Source organism: Neopelma chrysocephalum, unplaced genomic scaffold (genome assembly GCF_003984885.1).
Source record: "Neopelma chrysocephalum unplaced genomic scaffold, ASM398488v2 Primary Assembly neopelma1_97017, whole genome shotgun sequence".
Lineage (NCBI taxonomy): Eukaryota > Metazoa > Chordata > Aves > Passeriformes > Pipridae > Neopelma > Neopelma chrysocephalum.
In genome coordinates, this window is record NW_020925659.1 from 1,556,401 (window position 1) to 1,567,717 (window position 11,317).

The following is an 11,317-nucleotide window of genomic DNA, read 5'->3' on the forward strand; positions in this document are numbered from 1 at the left end:
TTGCATATTTGTAATACAATGTCATTTTTATTAATTTCTAACTCAGTATGAGCTGGAGGAAAAAACCATCATTCAACCCAAGCACACGGTAAATGCACTGGAATAAAAAGAGAATTCCTGTCATCTGCTTGGACAGAGAATAGACAGCCCCCTTTTGTAGCCAGAATTCAGACGATTTTCCGTGCTGTGAAAAAATTCAGTGCTGGACATCCGACAATAAAGAAGTTTGGTGCCGAAGCTGACCGAGCCTTGTGGCGAGATCTTCAGGGGAGAGACGGTGGTGAGCTGAAGGGGCCCGACGCTGGTGTGCAGGCGATTGCTGCTCAAACTTATCTAAAGTTCGGCGTCTTCGGCATGGCTTGAGCTGTCCGCGCGTCCTCAGAAAGCCGATTTGGCCCTTGCAGGGGCCGGGGCGGGGCCGCGCCTCCTTGGCTGCCGGGCGGGGATAAAAGGACAGCGCCGGCGGCTGTGGGGTGATGGGGTGGGTGTGTGGCTTGGCTGGGGACAGTGTCCGCTGAGCCGCTGTCCTGGGCGGGCCGCGGGACGAGGGTCGGTCCCTGTGCGGGGGTGCTGCGGGGCCGCCCCCGGGCATCGCTCGGTCCGCGGCCCCGGCGGGTCGGTCCGGGCGGGGACAGGATGGTGGATGTGTTCAGCGGGAGGCTCCTGGTCGGCAGGGACGGCCGCAGCGTGGACCCCGAGGAGGCCCTGCAGAACAAGGTGGTGGGCTTGTACTTCTCGGCCGGGTGGTGCTCGCCCTGCCGCGACTTCACCCCCGTGCTCTGCGACTTCTACACGGAGCTGCTGGAGGAGACCGAGCCCCCCGCGCCCTTCGAGGTCGTCTTCATCTCCTCCGACCACAGCGCCGAGGAGATGGCGGGCTACATGCACGCCATGCACGGCGACTGGCTGGCCCTGCCCTTCCACGACCCCTACAAGCAGTGAGTACCGGCGGGGCGGTGTCGTGCCCTCCGCCAGCATCCGTACCGGCATCCCTGCCCCGAGCGCCGGGAGAGGGCGAGGGGTGGGCGCGGCATCCAACAGGGAAGTCTCTGACGCAGAGACCTCCAGCTCTGCCTCACCGACCGTCCCAAGTCCCCGGAGCCCAGGGTCTCCCGGCCGTGCCGGGCTGTCCCGGGCTGTCCCTGCGCTCCCCGGAGCCGTGCAGGGGCTGGCACACGCTGTGACAGCCTCTGCTCTCTGCGGGGAAGTAACTTGGCTTTAACCCGTCCCATCTGTAAAGAGCGCGGGTTTGCGTGCTCAGTTTAGTATCCAAAACATCTTCGGAGAAGAGTAAGTAAAGCCCCCAGGTATTATCGAGATGACATGAATAGTGAGTTAGAAAGAAACCAGTGGCAAACGAGGATCAGGTGGCTGTTCTTCGGCGCGGCAGTAGTTGTTACTGCATTGTTTAGATTAATGCTCTGGGAAAAAGGCAAATGAAGAAGCGGCAAAAACTTGTCGCTGAACAACTCGGACGAGAGCAGAGCAAACTGAAATATTGCAGACAGATACGGTATCAGCTGGAGTTTAGCGGTGGCGCGTTGCGCGTGGTGACTCGGATGTAAAATTCCCGTGCTGATAGATTTCTAAAGGGACGTTCCTGTAAGTAGCTTGCTCGTGAAAACTGCAAAAGAAAAGGGCGTGACTGTGTGTAAGTAACGGGGTGAAGCACAATACCAAGAACTGTTTTGATGACCCAAGTCAAGGGTGGAGACTCATTTGAATGGCTTTGAGAAAATCTGATTTAGCTCCTACCGGGAAGTACAGATTGGGATTACAGGGGCAGAGGTAAGATGTTTAATGCCACTGAAATGAGTGTAACTGGAGAATTAAAATAAATGTAAATACTGGCTAAGGGATTCTATGTTCTGCCCCCTCCAAAATAAGTAGATTGGAAAATATTGTTGCAGATGACATCAAAGTCAAGGATTTATCTTTATAATTTAATGTGAATTTTATCTTTATAAATTAATGTGAATTTTAAATCTAGATTGGTTAATGAAACTCCCAGCCAAATTTACTCTTCTAATAAAGAACTCTATTGTAGTGCTTCTAGTAACTTCTAGCTTTCATTTAACTCTAGATCCATCCCAGTGTGCTACCTGGGATAGAGCTGTGTAACACCCCAGCTGAAACTGAATGGGGAGAGAGTTTACTAATCTTGTTTTGTCAGTGCACTTTGACAACCTTCCTTGCCTCGTTCCTGGATGTCAACTGCAAGTTGATGTTAGACCTTTTAATAACAGTTTCCACTGACTTTAAAATAGATTGAAATGGCAATGTTATTTTCCATGATACTCCAAAGTCTTCCTAGGCAGTAAATGACTTTGATATCTACTGATCATAATGAAATGCAGGCAAGTTTCCTGATCGAAATGTAGCATTTGAAGTCCCTGCACCCAGCAAGCTGTTCAGCATAGCCCGTGAGGATGGGCTTACAGCTTCAGCCTCTGTGGATTAGAGGTTTATTTCTGACTGCCCTTGCTCAAGTCACGTGGAATGGAGGTACAGGGATTGATTAATTGGCTTTTCTGTGGCAGCCCACAATGTCCTTCAGAATCCTGCAGAGAAACATGGCTTGTCCCTACAGATAACTGTGAGATCATAGTGGTTTACTAAAGAACAAAGTGCAGAGGGATACGAAAAGGCAATGTTTTTAAAGTTGTGTTTCTTGCATGGGCCGATAAAGGTCTTTGTGGAGGTGTTCAGGGTGCTTAGGTTGGATTAACTGCTAATTTGGTGTCAGGGATACTGGTAAATCACTGTAGACTTAGAGCAGATGGATGTGTATTCATTAAACCAAACTATAATTCTGGCTAGGTACTAGTTCTATGTAAGAATATAATTTTAAAATTGACTAACATAATTATTTTATTAATAATATTTATTAACTTATTAATTAATATTTTAAAAAGTTCCATTGCAAATCATTTGAATTGGTTATTTTGTGGACTGTGTAAAAAAAAAAAAGCATTTCAGTATCTTCAGTGAGGTTAGAATATCCTAACTGGTTACTCCAGTGTTTAAAACACATAACTGCAGCAGAGACTGATGTCTCTTCTAGACACAATAGAGCCAATTTTAAATCTACCATCTAAAATACATTTCAGACAGAAGTGAGGAGTTTCTTGGTGATGAATTTTGTCTTGTTAAGAAATAGCCAGCATTTCTACTCATAATAACACTGCAGTGTTAAGACTGCCTTCAGAGAAGCAAAATACTGAATTCAGAGCAGGATTTCAAGACTCTTCCATGCTGTCAGTCCTGACTATTTCCCTGAGATGGGACTGCACCTTTACTACTTCATGTGGTCTATGACATGACTAACAGTAAATACTGTTCTGATGCTTTGTCTGCAGGTTAATGCAAATTTTTTTACAGGATTTTGATCCCTGGAGGGGAGTGTGAAGACAGTCTAGTAGGAGGTAGTTGGGCACTAGGAAGAGAAAGGGAATAGCAGAGAGGAAAAGCGGGTGTAGGACAGGACACGTCAACAAGAAGTGCTGGTAAATGGGGCTGACACTTTAATTATGATACTGCTCTGTTTGTACTGAACCCTGTTGTCAAAGGCACCCTTCCCTGTGAGGGTGCCTAGCACATGCAGGAGGTCTTGGAGGCTTCCACACAGACAGCAGGTATTTACCAAGACCATGACCTGTGCACCTCAGCAAGACTCAGAATCACATAATTCACATAAAAGGAAAATAGAAAGGTTGTACGTACATTTTACGTTAGGAAGCTTTAGGTATGAGGGTGGATTGACACCTGCAGGAATACTGGGAGGGGGTCAGTTGCCAAAAACAGAGCCAGAAGAATGCCAAGTATCTTAGCAGTTCTTAATCTTTTTAGACCTCTCTCTCAGAATCTCCACAGACACTTTAAAATTGAATCCCAACCATGTGATGTGTGTGTTTATGCATCTAACTTTTAACAGTGAAGAAATTTCACTTCATTCGCTTCATGCAGAAATTTCAGAAGTAAAAGAAAATACTTTGCATTGGAGGGTGTACTGCTAGAAGCAGATTAGCAAGGTGGCCATCACTTTCCAGTGACAGCACTTCCAAGTGAAAGCTGTTAAAATTCAAATGTTGTCAGATGTCACATTAAACATAAGTATAATATGTACGTTCCCAAGATTGCATTAAATTTGCCCCATGTTGTTTATATCCCAAAAACCCTCTTGTGATGCTTAAACCTTTGCATGAAAGTGCTCACTTATGCCATGGATCAACCTGGTTAGGCAGCCAGGCCACACATGGCTGCTGGGTCTCTCCCTGCCCCCCTGGGATAGAGGAGAGAAACTGGAGGGTGAAAGTGAGAGCACTTGTGGGTCAAAATAAAGACAGTTTAACAGATAAAGCAAAGGTGAACACACAAGCAAAGCAAGATACCAAATTCATTCTCTGCCTCCTGTCGACTGACATTTAGCAATTTCCAGCATAGCAGGACCTCCTCATGTAGTGGCTGCTTAGGAAGTTACATGCTCTGATTCTGAATGCTGGTTCCTTCCCCCTCCTTTCTTCAGCGATCATAGAGTTATATGGTATGGAATATTCTTTGGCCAGTTGGGATCAGCTGTCCCAGATGTGTTTCTTCCCAACTTCTTGTGCACCCCCAGTCTGCTCGCTGACATGGCAGCATGAGAAACAGAAGAGGCCCTGGTGCTGTGTAAGCACTGCTCAGGAATAGCTAAAACAATGCTGTTTTGGTAACAAATCTAAAACATAGCACCCTGCAAGCTGCTGTGAAGAAAATTGGCCCTGTCCCAGCCAATGTCAGTATTATCTAGAAATATAAAATCCGTGCTCTCCGAAATTTTCATCCAGACTTCTCGTAAGGATCAAAAGACCTAACAATTGCTCTGGCTTCCAGTTTGTCTCAATCTCAGTGTTGTGTGTGGGGCTAAGAGCTGGACTTGGTGATCCTTGTGGGTCCCTTTCAACTCAGCATATTCTGTGATTCTGCAAAATGAAGGTTGCCCTTCCGTGTCCAAACCTTCATGGCCGAGTTCTGACAAAGGGTTTGGCTGAAAGATTCCCTGTGGCTATCCAAAGGTTGCTCATTCAGTCTTCCATAGCTATTTTTTAATAGCTTTCCTTCTGCTTTGTCTGTTTGGGTCTTAAGATTTTTCTAGTCAGTAAGGCGCAGTATAGCTTTACTCTTAGCTAGGGACACTGAGACAACTGAGTAAGAATGTCATCATTTACATCACTGTATTTTACTCTGAGTTGGGTTTGCCTTTGTAGCTCATGATATTTCCATTTATGGTTAATGACTTCATAGGTTGTCCTTGCAGCTAGTCCCATGGCACATATGTCATTTGTGCAGGTGAGTCGTGGGATTTTAGATCCCTGTAGGAGAGGGTGATCTTAACAGGTTTTAAAAAGTCATTTTTGTAAGCGCAAGTACACAGAGGTTAAGAAGCATTGTTTACAGAACTGCTCCTGACCCACCTTCAGGCACACTCTCCTGCAGGTTGCAAATGTAAGCAAAATCTGTGCATTCTTTGGTCTGATTTGATGCAAGCAGCCTTCAGCCAAGAGGCTGTGTAAACAAGATGCTGTGCTGGAGTGGATCATCCATCTATGCATTCCCTTAGGAAAGCAAAGTGTAAGTTTCCAGTCTCCATAGCAAATTACCTTCAGCTTCCTACTCTTCTGTCTCTGATTGCTACAATTGTGTTGGGCATCCCAAGCTAATTTATTGTCCACTGAACCAATAGAAAGCATCTTCCACCCCACCCATCTTGTTGGTCATTCAAGTGGTATGAGGTGATGGGATTTTACATGGCTTCTACAGGAACTTGCTTTGGAATGTTGTCGGTGTTTTTCCTCCCATTTTAACATGTTTGGGAAAGGTTCTGTGGAGATTTTTGGTTGATTGCTTTTATTTCAGAATTCGCACTGAGAAAGCAAACTTATTTCTATAACTTATTGCTGCTTCTGTAGTATTTCCTGCATTATTGTACAGCCAATGTAATGGCAGAGCAGACTCCTTCACCTGTTGATTTTTCTTCTCTTAAGCAAAAATACAGAAGGGAAGTCATGTTTCAGGAATGCCTTTTCTGGGTCAGTATTTCACTTAAGTCTTATTCTCTTATTTTGTCGTCTTTTTTTTTGCCCCCCGGAAATCATGGAGAATGTCTTTATATCAGTGCCATGTGTTTTTTAACAATATCTATATTTTTTTTCTACTCAAAGTTCTTTGGGTTTTGAACCTCACCCAGCAAATGTTCTTGCTTGTGGTGATGGCACTCAGGCACTACATTTTCTTTTAGTATTTACCTTTTGTTTTGAAAGAGACATTCATATTTTGGAATTTGGCTATTCTGTTATTGTTTGTGTCTGTCCTCTGGTTCTTCTAAAGGTGCTTAATTTCTGTTCACTTCGATTGATATAAGGCAATGCAGGAAGGTGATTTTCCACACAACAGGTCATGTTTGTTTTGGCAAGGGTTTTGCTTTTAGCTGATCTCTTGTGGTTCACTTAATCTGTTTCTTATACCCCTTCTGAAACATGTGACTTCTTCCTCAAAAGCTGATTACATTTTTTGCTGGAAACAATTTAGACTGCACACCCCTCATGCCTCAGGTGTAGATTTTATGTTCCTCATTTTTCCTGTTGGATGTCTGTCACCGTAGCTTGCATTCCTGCCGCTAAAATTGTGGGATATTGCTTGTGAGGACTATGTGCTGGAAGGTGTTTTCTTTAACTTCCAAAATGAACATTAGGATTTTATTAGAATCAATGTTGTTTCATTCACGGCTCTCTCATGTGAACAGCCACTACAACGAGTAGATGTGCCAAGGAGGTGGGTAATAATTTTTCTATCTTTTAGCTTACTTTGAAAAGGGTGAGGAAACCACTCTGGTGTGGTTCTGACTCTATGACCGTCAACCTGTTTCTCTGCCTGATGATTTGTATCCAATACAGGTTTGCTTTTCCTCTTTGGACATTCAGTGTTAGTGAAAGTAGTGGGTTTGCTGTTGCTGTGTGTTTGGAAAGGATTTGGGTTTGCAGTGTCCTGATAAACACGGAAGGAAGCTTCAGGCACTCATTATCTGCTTTTCTATCTGAATTGGAGCTGGGGCCATGAGCTGGGTCTGGAGTTCCTGGAAATGCTTGAAACTAACTCCTCCTATTGATCTCCACTCTCAGCAACTAACTCTGCTTTTGTCTGAAGTCCATTGAGAAGTTTAATGAACTCGGAGCTCACCTGCAGTCTTGTAACTGCTGCAGCTGTGGTTTAATAAAATTCATGTCGAAAAGCTATTCAGTCCTAGCGACTAAGCTTCAGTTTAAAAAATTTGTGTCCTGAATTTTACCTTCTTATTTGCACTGAAATGTCAGCCTTTCAAGTGAGGTGAGTTCCTTGAACAGGAGATATAAAGATAGATCCTATCTTTAGGATAGATTCTATAAAGATAGATCCTTGTGCCTTGCTCTTTGCCTCTTCTTTATTTTGTCCTGTAACAAACAAACTGGTGTCAAACTGTTTTCCTTGAGGTGTTTTTCATCTTGCCATTTCCCTGGCCTGTGTCATGCTCAACTGAGGTGGCTTCCTATGCGGTGTTCTCTGATTCTCTCTCCTATTTTCCATTTTACTTTTTAGTTTCTTTAGTTTGCATCTTACTGTTATCTTCCAACTCATCTATATAAACAGTGAATTCTATTTTACTATGTGACATGGCTGATAGTGTACAAATATCAGGCTTCCTCCTCTGTCTTGTTTAATTACTAGTCAGGCCTTGTTATTTTTTGTGTGCTGGTGTCAGCAAGTGTTCTTGTTTCCTCTTCTCGTGTTTCGTGTCCTCTAGATTTTTCCCTCCCAAACGTTATTTTTTGGTTTCCTGCATTAATAGCCTGTTTTCCACATGGCTTTAAGTCTCTGAAAGGCTCTGCTCCTGTGGAAACTGCAGGCAGCAGGGAAGGATGCTGCTCTATCCCAAACTCTCAGGAAGCCTTGGCACTCACCACTTCTGCTGTCCCATGGCTCCTGACTGGAGCATCCTTCATAAGAGATTAGGACTTTTCTTAAAATGCTCCTAATGGTGTGTTTTATTTTTAATTTGTTTTTTTTTTCCCCTCTCAGTGATCTGAAGAAGAAATACAATATAACAGCAATTCCTAAACTGGTGATTGTGAAACAGACTGGAGAAGTCATTACTGACAAGGGAAGAAAACAGATCAGAGACAAAGGGCGATCCTGTTTTCGGAACTGGCTCGAGAGTGCAGATATCTTTCAGAATTTTTCTATCTAAAAATGACAAATGAAAACAAGAAAAGGCATCATGGAAAACTTGGTAGAACTCTGAAAAGGCTGTTGCCTTGTTCAGAATAAGAAGGGTAAGGCTTATTTGTCTTTGCTTGTAAACAAATTTTGGGTTTGACTTGAAGATCAGCTACTCCAGTAAATCATAAAATGCAATTATTGTTTTATTTGTTTTGTTTTATCTATCTAGTGTATTCAATATGAACCAAAGCATTCCTGATAATACTGAAGAACTTCAAAAGAATAGGCTGTTTTAGACAGTAATAATGGAAAACTGTACAATCTATGCAAACACTTCTTTTGCAAAATCAGTACAGTAAAAATAAATGCAGAAAGACCTGTTTTGTTGATGACAGCTTTTTTAGGTGATTATTGCATTTTATTAAGGAAATGAAATTGTTTGCTTTAATAAATAACTGTTTATGAAATGTCTCGTGTGTCTTCCTTATTCATCTTAAGAAGATAATTAGAAAATGTCACGATTTTTAAACAGAACACGTTTGTCAGTAATGAAGAAATATTCTTTTGTTTTATTTTACTTTTTTCGTGGGATTTATTTATATTTATTTATAGTTCTGCTTAGTTTTCTTTACCCCTGGATTTTAAATCTTGTCCCTAATTGGCTAAATTTGGGATTGGAAGGAGGTGATCTTTAGGGTCCCTTCCAACACAGGAGTCCTGATTCCTCAGAACAACAGAAGTGGTTTTTCTGCAGGCACTTTTTTTCATGCCTGGGGTTGAAGGGTTTCCCCTTCACCCTCATTTTATTGATTGCCATGTCTCTTCTGCAGTCATTGGCTTACTGATCCCACCCACAGCTGTCTCCCTTGTTTGTTGAGGAATATTTGCCTCATCATGAGAAATCTCAACGAAGAGGGTCTGAAGTTTAATGTGTGTGAATAATTTTACCATTTAATAACACAATTTTGCCATTTTCTTGTAATGGAGGAAAAAAAAAATCTTCCCTGAAGGGTGAGAGGGAATATTTGCAAAAAGTCATGTGCACTTTACAGTATGTCAAAGAGCAAGTGGGCCAGAGAAACTGAATTTAAAATAAAAAATAATAGCTCCAGAAAGTGTTCAGCAGAGTTGTGAGTTCCAAGCATCTTACAGCTGTTCTTAAAATTGCATCTGGGCATACCACAGACAATTTCTGATTTTTGCCATCTAACCAGATAAAAATATTTGTGTTCTTTCCCGACGAATGCTAAGGACCTTAGTGAATTTTTTTGTGCCATTGATATGTAGGCACTGCCTGCTGTTCTGAGACCAGCTCGTGGCAAATATGTTTCAAACACAAAAGTGTTAAAAAGTTTTAAAATATGTTGCCTGAATGTGGAATAAATTACACAGCAAAAGTATCCACTGTGACCTATTACCAGGCATCAGGCATTACTTCAGCCAGATTAACTTGTTTCATTGTTTGTCTGTATGCACATGTATGGAAGGAATCAGTATTTTACAGCTGAGATGGACTTAGGTCCTTTGAATAATTGGCACCAATTCAGTAACACGGATTTGAAGTGAAATTCAGCTGGGAAATCCATAATGATGCAACAGAGATATACACTGCACAAAATGCTTGGTTTGCCTTGAATCAAGGAGTGTTGCTTCTGCACATCAGGGTTTGGAAGGTCAGGAAATTTGTTTTTCTCATCAGTGCTGAAATAATATATGTGTGACATGGATGATTATCAATGAATACTAGTACTTTTTCAGTGTAGGGAAGAAAAATGTATTTTTTTAAATACAACAGTAGACAGTAGCACTGTGATATTGACTGATGCTGCACACTCATAAGAGAACCAACTGAAAACCAGATGAGGTTAAGAGGAGGAGCATATTCCTTGTTCCACTGGACAAGATATTGACCAATATTAGTAAATGATTTATGGATCAATGCATGATAAGATTACTTAAGAAACTATAATGTTGATTTTTTCTGTTAGAATTTATAGAGAATCGCTTTACTAAAGAAATGTGGCAGGGATTGTGAGTTGATACTTTGTGAATTGGTCCATTGGGATCCACTGACTTCTGTGGGACTGACTTGCTGCAGGTGAATGCTGCAGGATCTCCTTGACTACAGAACGTATCGCCTGGGAAGAGTCAAAGCAGGCTGGTGGCAGATTCAGACACGAAATAAACATTATCATCAGAAAGGCTATGAACACCTCTCTTCATTAATCTTTTATTTCTGTAACTCCTCATCATATACAGCCCTGCTACACACAAGACATTCCTTCTTCCTCCTGGAGAGCTGCTGTTTGCAAACTTTAATAGTCCTTTTCCCGTTCAATACTGTCAAATAAGTAAAATATTTTTATTAGTAGAATTTTTAAAAGCAGGATTTCTTAACAGTGCTGTGTGTTTTAAAAGGAAGAATAGTGCCACATATTTAAGATGCAAAACTTTCAAGGATAATTGTTTTCATTATTGTTCTCCGAAATAAAAAACCCCCAAGCACCTTGTCTCTGTTGGCATTATGGATTAATTTTTAATTTTGCTTTTTTGATTCTTTATGAGTTAGGGTCTCAAGAAGCCTTTCAGCCTCAGTCCCCACAGCCATCTCCCTGCTGAATACTCTTTACTGAGGGAATATTTTTAATCTACCAACACCAAACTCTTGACTTCCTCTGACATATATTTTGTGCATATGTCTTCTAAATAGCAAATTAGCTGTACCGAATGAATTCCTATTTCTGTCTTGTGTTTGTCTTACAGTGTCAGTGTAATAGTATTGATTAAAATATCAAAATCAACGTCTGACACTAGTAAAAAATAAATACAAAATAAATACAAAAACAGTGGCCTTTGCAGCTATAGAGACCCTCAATACCAAGAAAATGGAACAGTTGAAATGACGGGATTTGGGACCCACTTAAGTTTGCCTTCATCTCATGGCAATGGCCACTGGAATTTAGGTGTGGGCTTCTGTAGTTTGCAGAAAAGGTCTCTAAACCAAAACTAACTTGAAAAAATTGTCATTGTCTGTCTGCTGGTGCTTGGACATTGTGATTTTTTTTCTTAATCTGTGTTTACTTTC

At 41.9% G+C, this 11,317-nt stretch overlaps 1 protein-coding gene across 1 annotated transcript; it reads left to right on the top strand.

Annotated features, from left to right (window-relative positions):
- Positions 1-606: 606 nt before the first annotated feature.
- Positions 607-8,669, top strand: NXNL2 (nucleoredoxin like 2). The gene is made up of 2 exons (XM_027670997.1): positions 607-938; positions 8,092-8,669. Exons 1-2 carry the CDS (start codon positions 637-639, stop codon positions 8,258-8,260), a joined length of 471 nt encoding a protein of 156 aa, XP_027526798.1. The 5' UTR covers positions 607-636; the 3' UTR covers positions 8,261-8,669.
- Positions 8,670-11,317: the final 2,648 nt, after the last annotated feature.

Excerpts from the sequence above, each read along its gene's own strand:
- NXNL2 (XM_027670997.1), top strand. The coding sequence starts at position 637 with ATGGTGGATGTGTTCAGCGGGAGGCTCCTGGTCGGCAGGGACGGCCGC. Across the intron at positions 939-8,091 it reads TTCCACGACCCCTACAAGCA|TGATCTGAAGAAGAAATACA; the intron begins GTGAGTACCGGC and ends TTCCCCTCTCAG.